This window comes from Cucurbita moschata, unplaced genomic scaffold (genome assembly GCF_002738365.1).
Source record: "Cucurbita moschata cultivar Rifu unplaced genomic scaffold, Cmos_1.0 Cmo_Scf00051, whole genome shotgun sequence".
In the NCBI taxonomy this organism is placed as follows: domain Eukaryota; kingdom Viridiplantae; phylum Streptophyta; class Magnoliopsida; order Cucurbitales; family Cucurbitaceae; genus Cucurbita; species Cucurbita moschata.
The window spans coordinates 870,091-891,009 of NW_019268567.1; the positions used below are offsets into that span (position 1 = coordinate 870,091).

At 36.5% G+C, this 20,919-nt stretch overlaps 2 protein-coding genes and 3 long non-coding RNA genes across 5 annotated transcripts; 3 read left to right on the forward strand and 2 right to left on the reverse strand.

The window, feature by feature from the left end:
• Positions 1 to 641: 641 nt before the first annotated feature.
• Positions 642 to 2,571, reverse strand: LOC111436016. The gene is made up of 3 exons (XR_002709173.1): positions 1,925 to 2,571; positions 1,749 to 1,805; positions 642 to 952 (listed from the first exon to the last, which is right to left on the reverse strand). It is a non-coding gene; the product is annotated as an uncharacterized LOC111436016 (long non-coding RNA).
• A 1,856-nt stretch (positions 2,572 to 4,427) lies between these two features.
• LOC111436015 lies at positions 4,428 to 4,903 on the forward strand. Its single transcript, XR_002709172.1, has 2 exons — positions 4,428 to 4,517; positions 4,605 to 4,903. It is a non-coding gene; the product is annotated as an uncharacterized LOC111436015 (long non-coding RNA).
• Positions 4,904 to 7,741: 2,838 nt separating this feature from the next.
• Positions 7,742 to 8,161, forward strand: LOC111436014. Its single transcript, XR_002709171.1, has 2 exons — positions 7,742 to 7,831; positions 7,918 to 8,161. It is a non-coding gene; the product is annotated as an uncharacterized LOC111436014 (long non-coding RNA).
• Positions 8,162 to 10,291: 2,130 nt separating this feature from the next.
• On the forward strand, positions 10,292 to 12,275 carry LOC111436079 (probable xyloglucan endotransglucosylase/hydrolase protein 6). Its single transcript, XM_023073774.1, has 4 exons — positions 10,292 to 10,502; positions 10,638 to 10,738; positions 10,831 to 11,027; positions 11,750 to 12,275. Exons 1-4 carry the CDS (start codon positions 10,322 to 10,324, stop codon positions 12,141 to 12,143), a joined length of 873 nt encoding a protein of 290 aa, XP_022929542.1. The 5' UTR covers positions 10,292 to 10,321; the 3' UTR covers positions 12,144 to 12,275.
• A 5,817-nt stretch (positions 12,276 to 18,092) lies between these two features.
• Positions 18,093 to 19,961, reverse strand: LOC111435906 (1-aminocyclopropane-1-carboxylate synthase 9-like). Its single transcript, XM_023073506.1, has 4 exons — positions 19,806 to 19,961; positions 19,532 to 19,663; positions 19,291 to 19,451; positions 18,093 to 19,092 (listed from the first exon to the last, which is right to left on the reverse strand). The coding sequence occupies exons 1-4, from the start codon at positions 19,950 to 19,952 to the stop codon at positions 18,093 to 18,095; spliced, it is 1,440 nt and encodes a 479-aa protein (XP_022929274.1). The 5' UTR covers positions 19,953 to 19,961.
• Positions 19,962 to 20,919: the final 958 nt, after the last annotated feature.

The window sequence follows — 20,919 nt, forward strand, 5'->3', positions numbered from 1 at the left end:
AAGATACCTAAGGTAGAAGGCAAATATCTAAAATATCAAATATGATTATGTGGTAAACTATAATATATTACTAAATATCCTTAACAACACGAGATTAGTTTGTGAGTATTTGACCTTAATTTGTCTTCAAAATTCGAGAGCTAATGTTGGTATTAGAGAATGTTCATCTAGGAAAGAATCCTCAGATTCTGTGTCAAGGACTCAATTTTTAGTATTCAATGTGCTTATTAAGGTAGGTGGTTGACTAAAAGTTATATAAAATTTACTTTCAAATTGTTGGATGTGAGGTCTACAACTCTCGTGAAGGAAGCTAATCGTTTCAGGTTAAGAATCAAAAAATAAAAAAATGCAAAGAAAATGGTTTGGAATGCAAAAACTAAGAAATTTTGAAAAAAAGAAAAAAAAAAGCAAGAAATGGAAGAACAAAGGTTAGACACGTGTTGACTAGTGTCGACAGAAGTGTATTCCAACCAGTGGAGACATCCAGCACACTAGATATGCAAAAACACGCTTTATCCATATAAGTTATTTAAGGTAGTGTCTCAACTTTGGCTACTAGACAAGCTACTGTAAATGAAGGCTAGTTCATTCTAGAGATGGAATTAGTCGCTTAGTCGATCTACAACATTAGAAAAGGGTGAATCACTGTAACGCCCCTAATTTTCTTTAACCTAATTAGTGACGTCACCCATGCATACTTATCTCATTAAGCAGAAGCTCATCATGAATAACCTTGAAATAGTCTTTCCTAAAAATTCATGAATCCAAAACAAAACCTAAACTCCGAAAATGAACCTTTAATACTGAATTCAAAATAAATCCAAATAAAACGATACTCAATCCTATAACTTAAAACAATCTAATGAAAGTAAACTCCTAAAAATATCACGTCTCCAACTTCCATGGTGGCCTCAGCTCCACCGTCAACCGTACATTGGCGCCTTGCCTTTACCTGAAAAATGTAGGTAGCACGTGGCTTGAGTATTTTATGAAATACTCAATAAGTCACCCCACTGTTGGGGTTAGGAATGCAAACACATGCAATATATGAGCGGGACCTGACTTTTCATAAACTTTTCATAGCCTTGGGCGCTTTTCTATTCCGGGTAGGGTTGGATGTGTGGTACTCCTTCACACATGGCCCATGTACGTGTACATGAACCCACCAGGCAGGCTCTTATACGTACCCCCTGGGCCTGACTTGGTCGGGCACAACGTGTTACACGTAGCCGGACACCACAGAATAGAAAAGGGCCCGCATGATGTCATGGCGAACATAAATATCGTATTTCATTCTTTCGTATCATAAAGGGGAAGAATCCCGATGCACGTGACATACATATATGCATGAGGTCCCTTAGCATATCTAACATGGCATTACATAAGCAGTGCTAACATCGCATTTACGTTTCTTACATCACATGGCATCTCACATGACTTTACATGGCATATTACATAAACATTCCAGTTGCATAAACATCTCATGACATGACTCGATAATTCTACGTGTATCTATGACATCAATCAACATATTCATGGCATATAATACTAACATCTCATTCATGACATAACATAAACAGTCAACCGTCAACACAAGTTCATACTTCACATAACATGCACAATCTACGGTCGACAAAATCTATACATCACATAATCATATCACATAAAATATGGTGCATGCAGGGGCCACAGGGCACGCACCATCATACAACACGTAGAAAGCTAACTCCAACAGTAAGGTCACTTACCTCATGGTCTTCGTTGAAGTCACTCACGACGAGCTAATCCCAGTGGTTAAATATGTCCTATGATAACCACATAAAAATTTAGAACCTTTCATAAGGTACCCTAGCTAAACCTCATGCTATTTATCAAAATAAACTCTCGACCAAATCTGTCTTTAACGTTTAGGAGCCATACTGACCTCGGATGGTAAAACTAAGGGCAGAAACGGCTTCGGAAGGGCCAAAAACCTTGGAATCGATATATTATAGTGATACCGATTCACCAAGCTGAGCTGCCGAGCCGACCTATTAAGCCGCCGAGCTGAGCTGCGGGATTTGACGGAGCCGAGCCGCCGTACACGTCAAGCCGAGCCGAGAGCACGCGTGCGGAGCCGAGACCAAGGCTGCAGCGCGCGTCCGCGTTGGGCCGAAACGCACAGAGCCCGCGTTCGTCCCGTGGGCTGGTCCAGAGGCCGAACGTGAACCCGACCCGTTTTCCTTCGTCTTCTTTGAAATCTCACGAAAACCCTAATCGTCGCTGCGCCGCCAACGGCGACGTCACAACCCCGATTCCGACGATGCGGCGACACCCCCCGCCTATTCCGACCAACGCGCAACGATATTCAACACCGATAGCCTCGGTTGCTTCTCCCTCCGGCCACTCCCCGAAGAAAATCCAGCGAACCACCTCACACGTTCTCCCTCCGGCCACTCACCGAAGAAAATCCAGCGAACCACCTCACACGTTTTTTCTGGCTAACCCTCTCGATTTTTCCGTACTCTCAGACACCCTCGAAAATCCTAAACGTTTGGAGAGCCAAAGTTGTTTCCAAGGAAGGAGGAGAGTTGTGTATGGGAATAAAAAAAAGGTCTTTATGACTTTTTCCATTAAGGCAGTAATTTCCTCCTATAAATCATACTCTTTTCCGGCAACAATAAATGTAGCATAATATCTTTTTGTTTTGGCAGTAAAAATAAAATCTTAGGCATAAAATCTAAAATAAATAAAATAAAAATTCGAATCCTTACAATCACCCCTCCAAATCAAACATATAACATTATTCAACACAAAAAGAAACAATTTAGAAGCAAATGTTGTTCTATGATCCCTACAACAAAAGTCGTCATTTGAATAGACCCCTCTCCTTTACCTATAAAAATGTTGGGAAAAAATGAGTATTTAATAATATTTTGTGAGTGACTCTGTAACGACTCTACCGTACACACATCATGAACATTTAATGTAGAGTTAACTCTATTGTTATTTTATCATAGCCTCACCATTAAACTTGCATGCTTCGTTTATTATCTTGAAAATAAATTAATACAAAGGAAATAAATAAATGAAGAGTAATACAAAATGAAACGTCCTATGCTAACCTATATGCTACTAAATGAAAACTCAACTTATACTAACCTATACTATTAAATGAAAATGCAATTGAACTTATACTAATCTATAATCTACCAAAATTAAATGTGAATTTATCTTATGCATGTGTTACAAACTCGAGACTTGTGATGCCACCGTTAGTTTTACAGGGGCGTCTTGCCTTTACCCGAAAAATGTAATAGAACATGACTTGAGTATTTTAAAAATATTCAGTAAGCGACCCCTATCATGGTTATGCTGCAAGGACATACAAATGCATGCATAGTTCCTATTATAACAGTCTGTTTTCCTAAGGTGGCTATCCTAACGAGCAATTTGGATGTGTAATTACTTTCCTACACACGGCCCACATGTGTGAGTATGGACCTACCAATTGGCTCGCACACCTCTTGGGCTCCTTTCTGGTCGGGTGAGCATACTCTGTGAGCTGTTGATGTCGGACACCCATTAGAAGTAGCGACCGTCACAACAACATTATGCTAAGATCGTTCTTCTGCCTAGTCGTGTACGCATCCGTACTATCGTGAAGGAAGAGAGGTATCCCCCAATGCATAAACACACAACAATCCATGAGATCCATAAATCTATCCAAAATACAACCCCACTTACATATATTTCATTTCATAACGTTTTCGTACTATTCCTCATAACGTCTAACATATCATTTATCGCAGTCTTTCATGCGTATGCCAGAGTTGTATTTCATACTATTTGTCATTTTACATGTCCATCATATCACATCATTCATGCAACTTATAAGTCATAACATAATATTTTCATGCTTGCAGACATAACAATTCATATCATGCACATATCATAGCCTATATCATAACAATCACATAATACATTACGAACACTTCATCAATAAATCACATCATAACATATCATAGTATAAAGCATAACAAATTCATAAAAAATAGCATAACAATCAGATCGCATGATATTTACGTATCATTTCATGAGAAGATGAGATGCAACATTACATTGAGAGACCTTGAACTCGAGTAGAGACAATCGAAGGAAACAACGGTCTTCTCCTTATATTCAAATATCTTATATGGATGGATACGAATTTGACCTGAAAACCAAAGACAAAACAGTTTTCCAACAGCTGACGGTTACAACCCATAATTTAATTTATCTTGTTGGAACTTGTTGCCGTTACTATTAAATACTTACCTTAAATAAGGATACGAAAGCCAAAACCATAAACAGATTGTAACACATACCATAAAATCATCAAACTTCCCATAAACAGACTTCTTTGTTTATGTATATAATACCATTAATCAAAGCCAATAATTCACAGCTTAGAGTTTGCAAATTGGTAAAGAAAAGAAACATGAATTCCAAGTCCATTTCAACCATGATGGTTCTTCTTGTTTTCCTTCTTATCAGTGGTAATACTTTCTTTGATCATATTGTGTTTTTTAACATTACTTATAAGAGTGTTTATTGAGCATAAAGATGTTGGATTTTGAATGTAGGAGAAGGCATGATGGTGAGGAGTGGGAATTGGAGGATATGCCGGAGGGTGTTGCCAATATTCACATACCAGGAATGCTACGATGAATACTGCTTGAGGTATTGCCGAGGTCAGCTTGGACCCGATGCCGTTGGAATTTGTTTGGGCGTTTACACATGTGACTGCACATATCCTTGTTGATCTTGTACCTTCCAAATCTCCCCTTTTAAGAACTTGATGTTTAAAACCACAGCTGTTTAGTTATGTATCGACATGGTACGGAATTTCATTTGAATAAACGAGGGTTGTATTACAATGTTATTACGTTTCAACTTCTTAAACTAATGGATCGCCATTTTTAAAAGAATAGGGTAGAGATCTCAGAGGTATACATGGTTGGGATATGGAGATTGATGCCTAGTTCGTGTAGAAATATATTTGGAAGATATTTGGTAAAGATTGATAGAGATATATATGGTAGAGATTTGGTAAAGATGTGATAAAGATATATTTGATAGAGATATATTTGTTGAATTATATTGGGTAGGTTTAAATCTTTGGAAGTTTAGTAAATTGAAACCATATATATACCCCATTAGTTGGTGCTCTCAAATTGTACTTCTCTTCCTCTATTTTAGGTTGTTGTACAATACCTCAAGTCATCAGAATAAAACCTTTAGCCAATATTCCTCATTATATTTTCTCTCTTCTGTTCTTTATGTTCATCTTGATCGAGTGTGTGCGTTGTTGAGCGATCCTAATAATTGGTATCAGAGCTAACAACTGGTGTCGATCCTAACACATATGAATATCATGTGGGAGCAATTAGGGGATCTCTAGCTTTTCTTGGTCGTGAACTTGTTTGGATGAGGGCAAGAGACCAAAAGAATTGTTCACTAGATCAAAGATAATATGTTTCGACATTTGGATCGACTGATTCCACCAAGAACACGAGATTAGTTTGTGAGTATTTGACCTTAATTTGTCTTCAATATTCGAGAGCTAATGTTGGTATTAGAGAATGTTCATCTAGAAAAGAATCCTCAGATTCCGTGTTTAAAGGTATGTGGTTGACTAAAAACTATATAAAATTTACTTTCAAATTGTTGGATACGAGGTCTACAACTCTCGTGAAAGAAGGTAATCGTTTTAGGTTAAGGATCAAAAGATAAAAGAATGCAAAGAAAATAGTTTGGAATGCAAAAACTAAGAAATTAAAAAAAAAAAAAAAAAAAGAACAAGGGTTAGACACATGTTGACTAGCGTCCACAGAAGTATATTCCAAGCGGTGGAGACATCTATCACACTAGACATACAAAAACAAGCTTTATCCATACAAGTTATTTAAGGTAGTGTTTCAACTTTGACTACCGATTACCGCTGCATAAATAAAACAAGCTACTTTGTAAATCAAAGAAACGAAGGCTAGTTCTTTCCAGAGATGGAATTAGTCGCTTAGTCGATCTACAACATCAGAAAAGGGTGAACCACCCAAATCAAACATATAACATTATTCAACCCAAAAAGAAACAATTTAGAAGCAAATGTTGTCCTATGATCCCTACAAAAGTCATTTGAAGAGGCCCCTCTCCTTTACCTATAAAAATGGAAAAAAGGAGTATTTAATAATATTTGGTGAGTGACTATGTAAAGACCCTAATTTTTTTTTACTTTTAACTTAAGATTGCTACCGTACACACATCATGAACGTTTAATGCAAAGTTAACTCTGATGATATTTTATCATAGCCTCACCATTAAACTTGCATGCTTCGTTTGTTATCTTGAAAATAAATTAATACAAAGGAAATAAGTAAATGAAAAGTAATACAAAATGAAACGCTTTAGGCTAACCTATATGCTACTAAATAGAAATACAACTCAACTCATACTAACCTATACTATTAAATGGAAATTCAATAATCTACCAAAATTAAATGTGAATCTATCTTATGCATGTGTCACAATCTCGAGATTTGTGATGCCACCGTTAGTCTTACAGGGGCGTCTTGCCTTTACCCGAAAAATGTAGTAGAACATGACTTGAGTATTTTAAAAATACTCAGTAAGCGACCCCTATCGTGGTTATGATTGAAGGACATACAAATGCATGCATGGTTCCTATTATAACAGTCTCTTGTCCTAAGGTGGCTATCCTAACGAGCAACTTGGATGTGTAATTACTTTCCTACACACGGTCCACACGTGCGAGTATGGACCTACCAGTTGGCTCGCACGCCTCTTGGGTCCCTTTCTGGTCGGGTGAGCATACTCTGTGAGCTGTTGATGCCGGACACCCGTTAGAAGTAGCGACCATCACAACAACATTATGCTAAACATAAAGATCGTTCTTCTGCATAATCGTGTACGCATTTGTACTATCGTGAAGGAATAGAGGTATCCCTCAATGCATGAGATCCCTAAATCTATCTAGAATACAATCCCACTGACATATATTTCATTGCATAACGTTTTCATACTATTCCTCGTAACGTCTAACATATCATTTTTCGTACTATTCCTCTGTGAGCTGTTGATGTCGGATACCCATTGGGGTTATATTTCATGCTATTTGTCGTTTTTCATATCATTCATACAACTTATAAGTCATAACATAACATAACATTTTCGTGCTCGCAAACATAACAGTTTATATCATGCACATATTATAGCCTATATCATAATAATCACATAATACATTACAAACACCTCATCAATAAATCACATCATAACATATCATAATATAAAGCATAACAAATTCATCGAAAACAGCATAGCAATCACATCGCATGACATTTACGTATTATTTCATGAGATTATGGGATGCAATATTACATTTAGAGACCTTGAACCCGAGTAAAGGCAATCAAAGGAAACAACGGTCTTCTCCTTACATTCAAATATCTTATATGGATGGATACGAATTTGACCTGAAAACTAAAGACAAAACAGTTTTCCAACACCTCACGGTTACCACCCATAATTTAATTTATCTTGTTGGAACTTGCTGCCGTTATTATTAAATACTTACCTTAAATAAGGATACAAAAGCCAAAACCATAAACAGATTGTAACACATACCATAAAATCACCAAACTTCCCATAAACAGACTTCTTTGCAAGTATATAATACCATTAATCAAAGCCAATAATTCACAGCTTAGAGTTTGCAAATTGGTAAAGAAAAGAAACATGAATTCCAAGTCCATTTCAACCATGATGGTTCTTCTTGTTTTCCTTCTTCTCAGTGGTAATACTTTCTTTGATCATATGTTTTTTTTTACATTACTTATAAGAGTGTTTATTGAGCATAAAGATGTTGGATTTTGAATGTAGGAGAAGACATGATGGTGAGGAGTGTGGATGGGAGGATATGCCAGAGGGTGTTGCCAATATCCACATACCAGGTATGCTACGATGAATACTGCATGAGGCTATGCCGAGGTCAGCTTGGACCCGATGCCGATGGGCTTTGTTTGGGCGTTTACACATGTAACTGCACATATCCTTGTTGATATTGTACCTTCCAAATCTCTCCTTTTAAGAATTTGTTGCTTAAAACCACAGCAGCTGTTTGGTTCTGTACATGTTATGGAATTTTATCTCAATAAATGATGGCTGAATTACTATGTTATTATGTTTCAACTTCTTAAATTAATGGGTGCAAATCTGTGTTTTGTATATATATCACCATTTTTAAAAGAATGGGGTATTGCTCTTAGATGTATGAACCTTACGGTACCATATGAATATCGTGTGGGAGCAATTAGGGTTTCTCTGGCTTTTGTTGGTTGTGAAATTGTTTGGACGAAGGCAAGAGACTTCATAAGTATGTGATAGTTGACATGCACAAGAGTCCCAGTCTCCTTGATGATGATATTATGGAACTTATTTGAGAGTCACTAACTAATTCATAATCAAGAATTTATCATAATAGATATTTTTCGTAATTGTATGATAAGATTATGAGTTGAAACCACGATGAGGTCGTGCCTCAGGTGCCAATGATATATATGTTGATTATGAATGAAGGAACGAGTAAATAGCTAATCAGATTGTCTTAGAACTTTTAGATATCTCCATGAGATTGATGTGTTCCAATAGAGCTAAAAGATGAGAAACTATGAAGTTGTTAGATTAAGTAGCATGCAAAGCTTAATAGTAAAGCTATATTCGATAAATGACCTATAAAGTAAATTGTGAGCAGAAAGTTATATCTCCTAAATCTATATATGGTAGATAGTTATATACAGTAAATGATTATATCTAGTAAAGCTATATGCAGTAAGCTAAACCATACATATATCCGCTCAGACAGAGCTTTGAAAATGGTATTCTCGGTATTTTTTTATAATGTACATGCCTGAAGTCATCAATATAAACCTTTAGCCAATATTCTCCTTGCATTTTTTTGTGTTCATCTAGATCGAGTGTGTGTGTTGTTGTGCAATCTTAACAGAAGTTCTAGAATTAAAACCCTAAGTCGAGTCTGGGTGAGCAAGTTGAACCTAGATGCTAGTCTAAGAGAGCATATGACTTAGATATGTACAAGGCCCAAGCTCAAAAGGTACCTATTTATTTTTCTAGACTTCTAAAATTTTATTCAGAGCCTACGATGCTAAATTTTGAAGAGTCGAGATTAGAAAGGGGATCGAATCATTTCTTATACGCATTTTAAAACCATGAGACTGAGGGCGAAGTTGATGCTACCATTTTTTTTCTCTTCCTATGAAGTTGCTCATTGTTTTTGGATCTAAAAGTAGGATTTGAGAGGTGGTTGTTTGGGTGTTAATGGGGAGAGTTATAAGGGGGTGGCCAACCCATGTGGGATTGTTTATGGATATGAAATTAAGAGAAGATGATACGTAGGACTATGGGTTAAATCTCTTTAAACTATTAAGTTATTTGGTGTGGATTAGAAAGCTTATGGACCATGCCATTTGTGAGAGTCAACAACATATTGGTCCAATTCTATGTTCCTTTTCTTGTCCCTTTTTGCCATATTTATACTTCCCATTTAATTCGGTTGTTTACACATCTCCATTTGTCTACCAAATTCATCTCCATTTTCCTTTCATTTCTATCTAGAGAGATCCGAGCCACTTTTCTGATTTTTACGAGTGAGACCCCACATTGATCGAAGAGGCCAACGAATGTTAGTTAGGATGTTGGGCCTCGAAGAGGGTGGATTGTGAGATCCTACATCGGTTGGAGAGGGAACGAAACATTCTTTGTAAGGGCGTGGAAACCTCTCCCTAGGAGATATGTTTTAAAAACTTTGAGAAAAGTCCGAAAGGAAAAGCTAAGACAATACAATATTTGTTAGTGGTAGACTGATCATGTTGGAGGAGATGTAGGGGAATGTCGGGATCATCAGGTGTCGAACCTGGATTCCAAATTCTAATATGACCATGTAGCAAATAGGAGAATATCGAACCCATTCGATGCCAAATCTAGATTTTAAATTCTGATCTGAATCTTGAATATAGAGCGTTAGAGACATAAAGTTCTACTATTCCTCTAAATGAATCAATTGACATAGCTGTATTGAAAGGAATGAAGAAGCAGGGAAGAAGGTCATTACAAACAGTAGTATCACTGAAGTAGGCCCTAATTACGCCTTCTTATTAGCTGTATCCAAACCTCGCTCACCAAGTTACTTCCCTTTTCGTATCTATAAAACCCTCTCATTATTTCTTCTTTTCCCATATTACAATCAAAGTTTTATCTCTTCATAGCCATGGGTTTGAGCAATTTCAATGGCATTGCCTTAGTTTCCTTGTGTTTTGTTATAATGTTCGTCGCCGTTTCAGGACGGCCCGCGACATTCCTTGAGGACTTTAGGGTCACGTGGGCGGATAACCATGTTAGGCAACTTGACGGTGGAAGGGGAATTCAACTCGTTCTCGACCAAAGTTCAGGTATAGTCACGTTTTAAACTATCGATCAATCGAAAAACTTAAGCTGATACGATATAGAATACTTCAACCGTCATACATGTGAGCATGTCATTCGTACGAACATAATTTTAAGGATTGAATTTTGATGATTTTAAGGATGTGGGTTTGCTTCAAAACGTCAATACTTGTTCGGAAAAGTGAGTATGAAGATCAAACTCGTCCCTGGTGACTCTGCGGGAACAGTCACTGCCTTTTACGTAAGTCATCATTAAACATAGAGAAATTGGCTTAGTTTTGGTATTACATTAGTTGAAATAGAATCAAATCAAATCATAATGTTTCATTGCAGATGAACTCAGACACAGACACCATACGTGATGAATTAGACTTTGAATTCTTGGGAAATAGGACAGGACAACCTTATACAGTTCAAACAAACATCTATGCTCATGGAAAGGGGGACAGAGAGCAAAGAGTGAACCTTTGGTTCGACCCTGCAGCTGATTTTCATACTTATTCAATTATGTGGACTCATTCGATAATCATGTAAGTTATGAATATATAGGCTTTGTTTTGGATTGTTATAGCTTTTAAAATAATTATTGAGAAAGGTGTTTAAGAGTTTTGATTGATTCATAATTGATATGAGATGTCAAATTGGTTGGAGGCATTTTTTACGACGGTGTGGAAACCTCTCCCTATCCTGTTTTAAAATTTTTGAGGAGAAGCACGAAAAGTAAAGTTCAAACAGGATAATATCTACTAGCTGTAAGCGGGCTGTTACAAATGTTATCAGAGCCAAACACCAGTCGGTATTCAGTATGCCAACAAGGGCACTGGACCTCAAAGGGGTGGATTGTGAGATTCCACATCGATTGCAAAGAGGAACGAGTGCATTCTTTACAAGGATGTGGAAACCTCTCTATATCAGACTGTTTTAAAATTTTTTAGGGGAAGCCCGAAAAGTAAAGCCCAAACAAGATAATATCTACTAGCTGTACCCGGTTGTTACAAATGGTATCAAAGCCAAACATCAGCCGATATCCAGTATGCCAACGAGGGCGCTAGACCTCGAAGGGGGTGGATTATGAGATCTCACATCGATTGGAGAAAGGAACGAGTGCATTCTTTACATGAGTGTGGAAATTTATCTAACAAACACGTTTTAAGACCGACAATATTTGCTAGCGGTGGACTTAGACTAATATGTTAGGTATATTGGACAAAATCGGGTTTTTGTTGATACATATATTCTAATTTGTATGCAGCTTCGCAGTGGATGAGATCCCCATAAGGGTATACAAGAACAACGAAGCCAAAGGGATCCCATACCCAAAGCAACAGCCAATGGGAGTGTATTCGACGCTATGGGAAGCCGACGACTGGGCCACAAGAGGTGGGTTGGAGAAAATTGATTGGAGGAAAGCCCCATTCTATGCTTATTACAAAGACTTCGACATTGAGGGATGCCCTGTCCCAGGGCCATCGAGCTGCCCCTCGAACCCCTACAACTGGTGGGAAGGGCCTGCCTACAGGGCACTAAGCCCTACGCAAGCCAAGAACTACCAATGGGTGAAAGCCAATCACATGATCTATGACTATTGCACCGACAAATCTCGTTACCCTCAAACCCCAAAGGAGTGTGCTTTGGACAATCTATGAAGCATGATGGACTTAACATAATTACGTATATATATTTCAAACATTTGGGTGTGTATCTGCTACATATAATATATCGGTCCCTTTTTATATATTGCGTTTTATAAAATTAAAGATTTGATATTTTATTTTGGGTACAGTGACGTTCTACTCGAGTTATGTTAGTACTCGAACTGATAGGAATATGAGATTGTGCATGCCCACAAATTACATTTTATGACTGAAAATGATATAGCAATACTTACGTTAATACAATATTTTAGCTATATTAATATATTATAATTTTGATAAAAATGTTATAAAATATTATCGTATCCTTGTATACAATTATATTTTCATATTCTATTATAGGATTTATTATAACTAGAGTATAAAAAGTTTATGACTTTTAATAATATGAGTTGTCAAAGCGTTATAAAAGATCTATGACAGCGTTTTTTGTAAGCTATTGATTAGTTGTTGTAGTGCAAACATTATTTATTATCTTAACTTAAACTCTTTTTGTTGGAACACTCGAGTTCGATCAGAAATTAAAAAATTATCTTTTTCATTTTAAAGTCGATTCTAACATTTTATTGAGGATTTTAGAGACTAAATTCAAGATTAGGTTGAAGAAAAATGCTTAAATAATTGGAACTCAAGAAAATATAGAATAAAATAGTAAAAATTTGGAAAAATCGGTCAAAGTCAACCCCGAGGGACTAAATTGGTCCTTTTGACCCTCCTTGCCTAACTAGGGGTTTGAATTATTCCCGAGAAAAAAAGAAAAAAAGAAAATTGGGTTTAGGGTTCTTAAGAGAGAATTCGCTCTAATCCAAACTGTGCTTAGGAGTAAAAATTTATTTTTACGGTGATCAATGCACGAATTTTTCGTATTTACAGAGATCGGGTACCCTATGGAAAAAAATTTCAGTCTTTTTATATATTTTAATTTAAAAAATTCATTCTAAATCATTTTTTAAAGGTTAATTTATATTTTTCAATATAATTTCTAATATAACGATTAACCTAATGTCTAAAAACTCAAATTTTAATATTATAGTATAATATGCTACAACACATATATAAAGTTTACTGGCCGTTCGATTTCTATCCTTGGTCCCATTTAGCTAACAAATAAGAATTTCTCTCCACCCATTCCTCCTTTTGTATTTAAATAGAGATTCTCAACTCCATTCAGGATAGGTCTCGTGAGATCATATATACCAGTTCACTCGTTATATAACTTGTCCCCATGAGCTCCATTATTGCTTCAGCCCAATTCAAAATACGAAAGTCCAATTCAAATAAGGAAAAAATTAGACGATTTTTTTTTTTTTTTTTTTTACATTATTACTCAACTTTTAGGTAGCTTGAAGAAGGGAAAATGTAACACAAATGCTCTCATTTCATGGCTCTTATTTGGATGTAGTCTAGCTTCATTCATGTACTTCTATTTTATTCGAACATCACAAAAATATGTTCATCAATAAATGTAGTCTCGCTTTATTCATGTAACGCCCCGTTAGGTTATATAATAATAATAATAATAATAATAATAATAATAATAAAATAAAGAAAAAGAAAAAAATAACTAACCACAACTCCTTTAATCTCTCTACCCTACTCTAAAATACCTCTTTCATCTTGTATCAATAATTCAAGCAAAACAAAAAAAGAAAGAAAAGATTTTCTCGGAAGAAGAAAGGCAGATAATGGAGTGATGGTTAGGCAAATTATGTAAGAGAGATGTCATTGAAAAAGGTTAGTCAGATTTACCTTTTTCCTTTTTCTAAGGATGTTAATATGTTGCCATTATTTAGATGTGAGTTAGAAATTATGATATCTTAACTAAAAAAAGTCCATTAAAATTTGGCAGGAGAAGAAATACCAAGAAAGAGATTTCTAAATCAAAGAGATAAAAAAAAAAATACTGGAAAGAGAGAAAGATTTAGAAACAACAAAATCAATAGAATCTTCTAATAGAATGGTTGGAAATAACAAAGCTCTAGTAATTAAACGGCTCAAAAGAATTAAAGAATTAAATATGAAAATAGAATTAGAAAAGGAAAATTTTAAGAAAGAAAATTAAATTAAATTGATTTAAAAGGACGGTTAATTGCATAGACATTTTTAAGGAGAGAAATGAAAATCAGATTCCATTGAAAATGGCAAGTAACATAATTACTATACTTTTAGGAAAAAAAGAAAAGAGGGGAGAATGAAAATGAAAAATATGAGAAATTATTATAATTTGTACCAATTAAATAAATATTATTACAAATCATCTTTGAAGTGAATGATCCAAATAGCATGAAGTTTATTACCCAATACAATTTAGAAACAATTAAAACATGGAATTCGATTTTTACTAAGGTCGTTTTAGAGTCGTATTTCATATTGTTAGTTAGATTATTAATTAAGATGTGAAATACTAACAAAAGATGAAGAACGGTGTGATAGGAAGCGAACTCTGGCAACATTTGGAGTAACTCTCGATGAACGGGAGCTTACGTTAATTAAATTAGGGAGTACTCCAGCTAAGGCCAACCAAGTAAGTGGTCTTATTATACGATAGGCTAAAGATTGTTTGAATTATGATAATGTGTTGTGATGTGATGTATGTTAAATGTACATTATTTATATTTTGATGCATGATGTACATGTTATATGTGATGCACTTAATGGCTTCTATGATGAGTATGATGTATGCATGACGATGTTATTAACATGATGATGTTTTCCATGTCGAACATGCCTTATGATGTTGTTTGCCATATTGCATCATGTCGTTAGATCGACATAGGACACAACCCTAAGAGTATGAAAATGATATTAATGTAAATATTCACGAGCACGTGTTACATAGTGTAAACAAGAGACGAGACTAGAGGGTTGTGTCAGAAGAGATGTATAATTGGACTTAGAGGGACCTCATGCATATTGTATGTTCGTAAGCATAGGACTACTTCCCCTAGAGATGATGAGTGCGGACGCGCACCGTATGATGAGCGCGAATGCGCACAAGTGCGAATGCACGCAAATGAGAGTGTTCATGAGGCGCATGACACTATGCGGTTCCGCTGACCTCCGGACGTTGCTACAGATTAGCTTGACTAGAGGGTCTAGGGGGTGTGCGAGCGCCCTGGGGATTCACACTCGCACGTGTGAGTCGTGTGTAGGGAAGTACTACCCATCCAATTTGTCCAAGACTGAAGGCTACCCTTAAGATGATTAGAGATAGGTCCCTAATTCATGATTGCATGTGTTTGCATTAGCATGGCCCCTATAGTGGGGTCACTTACTGAGTATTTCTCGAAATACTCAGGCCGTGTGCCATATTGTTTTTTAGGTAAAGGCAACTCGCCCATGTACTGTTGACGGCGGCATCGTGATTAGAGACTGTGGCGCGTGCATAGAATAGTTGTATATTTAAAATTCCTAGTCTATGTTAGGATAGGGTGTTTGCATTTCATTTATTTTAATTATTTAATTTGTAATTGTTTTATCTAATTTTTTGAACTCCAGCATGATGTTTGAAACACGTAAGTTCGACAGTGTTTTCTAATGTTTTAACATATTCTGAAGTTTTAAATTTTTCCGCTAATAAAGATGAGCATTCTTAGAGTTATATTCTACCTTAGAGATGAGCATGAGACGTTAGTGACGACTTTAGATACGTGGAAATTTAGAGTCGTTACAATTCATATACTTCTATTTTACCCAAACATCACACAAACATGATCCTCATCTGACATCATCCCACAAAGAAGACGCCAAAACAAAACATAAGCAAGTTGAGCTTTAAAACCTTTTGTAGACCCTCCAAACAAAATGACCGTATTGATATTGATGACTCGAATGACCTTAAAACCAAAAGGGAGAGAAGAGTAAAGAACGAGAGTCAATGAATGGGGCCAAAAGGAAGGGGGGGGGGGGCCTAAATGAAAGCTTGGATTCAAGCAGCATGGGAGATGGAACAAGAAGAAGAAGAAGAGCAAGAAGAATACATAGATAAAAGAGAGCGTGTTGAGTTGACATGCTCACATGGGCATTCTTTTGAAGACAATACAGCAAACAAAGAGTATATGGGGCATACAAGGTTGGTGGTTTGAAGAAAATTTGTTTAGCTCGATGATACGAATCTCTTCAAGAAAAGCAACGTCTCTCACAATGTCTAAAATGACAGTCAAGAGAAATCACTTTGTCTTGAAGTTTTTTGATATGAACCAAGAGACATCAATCATACAATATACTTCCGTGAAGATGTGAATGAAGATGTGAACAAAATGCTATTGAAATTATCAAAATATATTTAAATTCATGACATATTGAAGAAGAACTAAGTTTTATTGTTATAAATTTTGGGTGGATTACAATTAATTTAAAGTTGTTGTATTTCATTAATGTATTTTAAGTCATTTTATTTATTTAGGTTTCATTTATTAATTATGGTCGTAAAGTATGAATGTTAAACTCTTGTAATATCTTTAATAGTTTCATTTTGAAGCTATATAAAGCCATGTATGTTTATTTGTAAGTAGACTTGAAAATGTAGTAAAAAAAGTATATGTGCTTTTCTTTAACCAATGACTAAGTTTCTTTTTGCAATTTCATGTAGTTTAGGTTGCATGTAGAATCATTCAAGCTCTACATGATCAATCTTGCTTGTGGAGTGATTCGAATCTCAAACAAGTGTTCTTGCGTTGAGATATTTGATCAACAAGAATTATTCAAGTTAGACATGATCAATCTTGCTTGTGAAGTTATTCGAATTTCAAACAATGTTATTGCCTTGAGATATTCGATCAACAAACTAATCCGAATCTTACTCCCTTTGTAGTGATTTCCACATATCACTTTTGATCGACCTATTGAACTTTTGGAGGGTTAGAAACCCAAAGTTCGTCTCGATGTTTGAGCCAAAACTCGTCGATATTTAGATTTGTTAGAGCTCCATCATGCTCATCCTTTTCAGAATTCATTTTGATGTTTGGATACGAGCTCGATTATTAACTTATTATCCAAAGTCTCTTCTTTATCTCAACTCACTCCGCTCATTTTTTCGAGTTTTTTCTATCAACATATATAGACTATTAATCAAATCTAGATTAAAGAAAGCAATCTGGTTGGAGTTGGATTGGGTTGGTTGTGAATGAAGCAAGCGAAGAACTCTCCAGCACCACACCCAAGTTGGTGGAAAGTGGAGAGCTCTCGGGATCCACAAGCAAATGCCATTGTTTTCATACTGCCGGCGACAACACACGAGGCCACTTAACAAAAACATGCTTTCGTTGGGTTTGACGTAACATAAACCGACCATGCATGCTTTGTTATTTATTAACTTTACCCTTAATTTCTCCGAAACCCTACCCTTTTCCACTCTCAACGGGATACATGTTCACACTTCAAATCTTATACTCCTACTCTCATTCATTGTGTAGCTTAAACAATATAGAAGCCAGCTGTTGTTCAGGATTATTGGAACAGGAGTCTCACGTCGACTAATTAAAGGGTTAATAAGTAATGAATACATCTCTATTCGTATGAGTTATTTTGAGGAAGCCAAAAGTAAAGGTACGTGAGTTTATCCTCAAAGTAGATATCATATGGCTGTGGAAGATCGTGATTCCTAACAGCTACCCTTTTGATGAATGGTTAAGATTTCAACCTCGAATTCATTATGAAATGTCGATGTAATTATATTTGTAGTTCAAATAAGCTTGATATAAAAAAAAGTATAGTAATATAACGTACGTTTAATATTGAAATTGAGATGAATTACAGATGACACTGCAAATCCATATGGATTGAGTGCACGAGATGAGTTACATACATCACTGCTAATCCACGTGGATTGAGTGCACGAACTCTTTTTTTTTTTACATAGAGATTCGAATTTCTCTCTCACAAATAAGTAAAAAAACACAAAGAGGTGAAGAAATTAAATGGGTAAAATATGTTTGCACCAAGCTATCGATCCCGTGATTCGCTAGTGCGATCATGAACCGATAACCGAAAAACCCATTTAGCCACCGACTTCCTCTTCGTGTCGAGTTGGTTTGAAGTAGAATTAGTATTCCGAGATCGAATCCGAGAAGAATTTAGCTTAACAGTAGTGGAGTCAGCCACGAAAGCCTTGAATCTTTTCATTGCGAGATCCAAAGTAGCCTCAGACATGTTGGCAAAACAAACACGAAACCAACCGGGTTCGGAGCAATGGCACGACTGACCGGGCGATACGTTCAAGCGCACCTCGAACACAATCTTCCTCCAAAGCTCCATTTCTGCCTCAAACGTATTAGCTCCCAACAAATGCCTCATATCCACCCAAGAAAATAGCCCTGCATTCCCTTTGTGGCACTTAATCCCAGCCTTTTCCAGCCCATCCACCAGCATTCTCTGTCTTTTCTTCAGCCTCATTTGATTCTCCCTTATGTACTTCCGCCTAAACGTCTCGTCGGACAACATCGCCGATAGAAGATACTGCGTTTGCGACGAAACCAACCCGAAGCTCGACATTTTCGTCGCAGCAGCTACTACCACCTCGTCATTTGAATACACGGCTCCGACTCGAAACCCCGGCAAGCCGAGATCTTTCGAAAGGCTATAAACGATATGAACTTGTTTTCGGATTTGGTCATTGTGTTTGTAATTTTGGTTGAGGATTTCCATGACACTTACAAAGGCTGGGGTTTGAAAAACAGTGCCTGAATAAATCTCGTCGCTTATTAAGTGAAGGTTTTTTGATACAATGAATTGGAGTAGAAGGTTGAGTTCTTGAGTGCTGATTGTGGTTCCTAATGGGTTTGATGGGTTCGTGACCAGCACTCCTTTAACCTTGAGGTTGCGATTTTGGGCGCTTTGGTAGGCTTCTAACAATGCTGGCTTTGTGATCTTGAAGCCATTCGAGCTCGAGCATTGGATGGGCACGATCTCTATCCCCGTTCTCCATTTCAAATCTCTATCAAATCTGTATTAAGTCACGTCAAGAATGAGAAATAGAAATAAAATGAAATATTAATACGATAAAATATGTTAACTACATCCTATAAATAAGAGAAAATATAACTGCTATATAAAATATATTCTATTATAAAATATATTTCACGAATATCTTTATATCTTAAATCAAATTTCATAATAAGACAAACAGGATTTTTACACGTACCCGGGATAGTATGGGGTAGGTAGAAGGAAGGCGTCGCCCGGTTCAGCCAAGCAGAACATAAGAGTCTCGTTAGCCGAGGTAGCACCAGCCGTGAGGACTATGTGGTCGGGATCGAACGTTACTTTGTTGTCTCTAATTTCCGACATGAACTCCGCCAATGCCTATATGACACATTAAATTAGCTCCAAAAAAACATGTCATGATGATGAGCTTAGGGTTAGGCAGATAATAAAAAACGTACCTTTTTGAATGCTGGCAAGCCATTGTAGTCTTGAAATAGAGCAAGTTCTTTAAAAATGGATTTGCCATCTCTTTTAAAACCCGCTGCATCTGGGTTCTCCTCGAGCCACCTCTCCACTAGGTCGAAGCATAGCTATATCATCAAAATATACAACAAAAAAATCATTAATTGAGATCTTAGGTGGATTGGAGGGTAACAGAGTGTCAAGGACACTGGTCCCCAAAATAAGATGGAATGTGAGATCTCACATTTTAAGAACCGAACAGTATCTGACCTGATTTTCTGCGAGACCCATTTGGATAATTCCTTTAGGGTTTCGAATCTCATCGTATGGATTCTTCTCGTATTCTTCCCAGCCTAAGAAGTAGGAGGAATCTTGACCATGGGAGTTGCACGTAGCTTTTCTAGACAACAGCCCCATGCTTGTTTCTTGTTCTCCTTTGTGAAGAATGTGAATGTGAATGTTTAAAGAGTAGTGAGGATGTCCATTGGAGACAAAACATAAGGTATTTATAGACATTTTTGTTAAGGAATGACACGTGGAAAAGCATATGCTCTTTCCCTGTCACCAAGGAAACACCTCAGCACATCTATTTTCTTCCTTTCCTAAGTATTGATGTATATAAAATTAATATAACCCACCACCCCACTTTGCCTCCCATATAATTTATACTCCCTTCATCTAAAATTAGAATTCACCCTATCATTCAACCGACACTCCATTTAATACATTCTTATTATGATACTTGATACCCGATAGATCGGGTAGATGATAACTGAGAAAAGCTTAAAAGAATTGAAAGTACACGAACGTAAGCATGTTTTATTGTGAATAATTCTATTTTGAGTGATCTCTTGTGAATTTTTCTGTAAGATCTCATATTTATTGAAAAAGGGAACGAAACATTCTTGATAAGTATGTTTTAAAGTCAAGAAAAGCCCAGAAGGGAAAGTCCAAAAAGGACAATATTGTTAGTGGTGGACTTAGGGGTTACAAATGGTATCATAGCAAGGCATCAAATGGTGTGCCAGCGAGGACGTTGGGCTCTCAAGGGGGTGGATTGTGAGATCTCACATTAGTTAAAGAGGAGATCGAAACATTTTTTATACGAACGTGAAAAGGGTCTGTACTAGTTTGTGGAAATAGTTTTCACGATACTAAATAATTCTAGACACGAGTTGTTACGATATCAAAACTTAGGTTAAGTTGAAATATACAGAAAGAGAGTATATAGGACCCGTACCGACATGAAATCTTGGCAAAGGTGTAGAAAGGAAGAGAGAGAGAGAGAGAGAGAGAGAAGCCATGGGAGAAGCAGCATCGCGTTGTTTGTCGGTCATTATTGACAATTCTAAAACCTCTCCATTAGGCCTTGTTTCTTCTTTCC

What these genes read in the sequence shown, in the direction of transcription:
- LOC111436079 (XM_023073774.1), top strand. Translation starts at nt 10,322, where the DNA reads ATGGGTTTGAGCAATTTCAATGGCATTGCCTTAGTTTCCTTGTGTTTT. An exon ending in CGTTCTCGACCAAAGTTCAG is followed by an intron (nt 10,503 to 10,637) that starts GTATAGTCACGT and finishes GATGATTTTAAG; the next exon opens with GATGTGGGTTTGCTTCAAAA. An exon ending in TGGACTCATTCGATAATCAT is followed by an intron (nt 11,028 to 11,749) that starts GTAAGTTATGAA and finishes ATTTGTATGCAG; the next exon opens with CTTCGCAGTGGATGAGATCC.
- LOC111435906 (XM_023073506.1), bottom strand. Translation starts at nt 19,952, where the DNA reads ATGGGGCTGTTGTCTAGAAAAGCTACGTGCAACTCCCATGGTCAAGAT. An exon ending in TGGGTCTCGCAGAAAATCAG is followed by an intron (nt 19,664 to 19,805) that starts GTCAGATACTGT and finishes TTGATGATATAG; the next exon opens with CTATGCTTCGACCTAGTGGA. An exon ending in GCTTGCCAGCATTCAAAAAG is followed by an intron (nt 19,452 to 19,531) that starts GTACGTTTTTTA and finishes TGTGTCATATAG; the next exon opens with GCATTGGCGGAGTTCATGTC.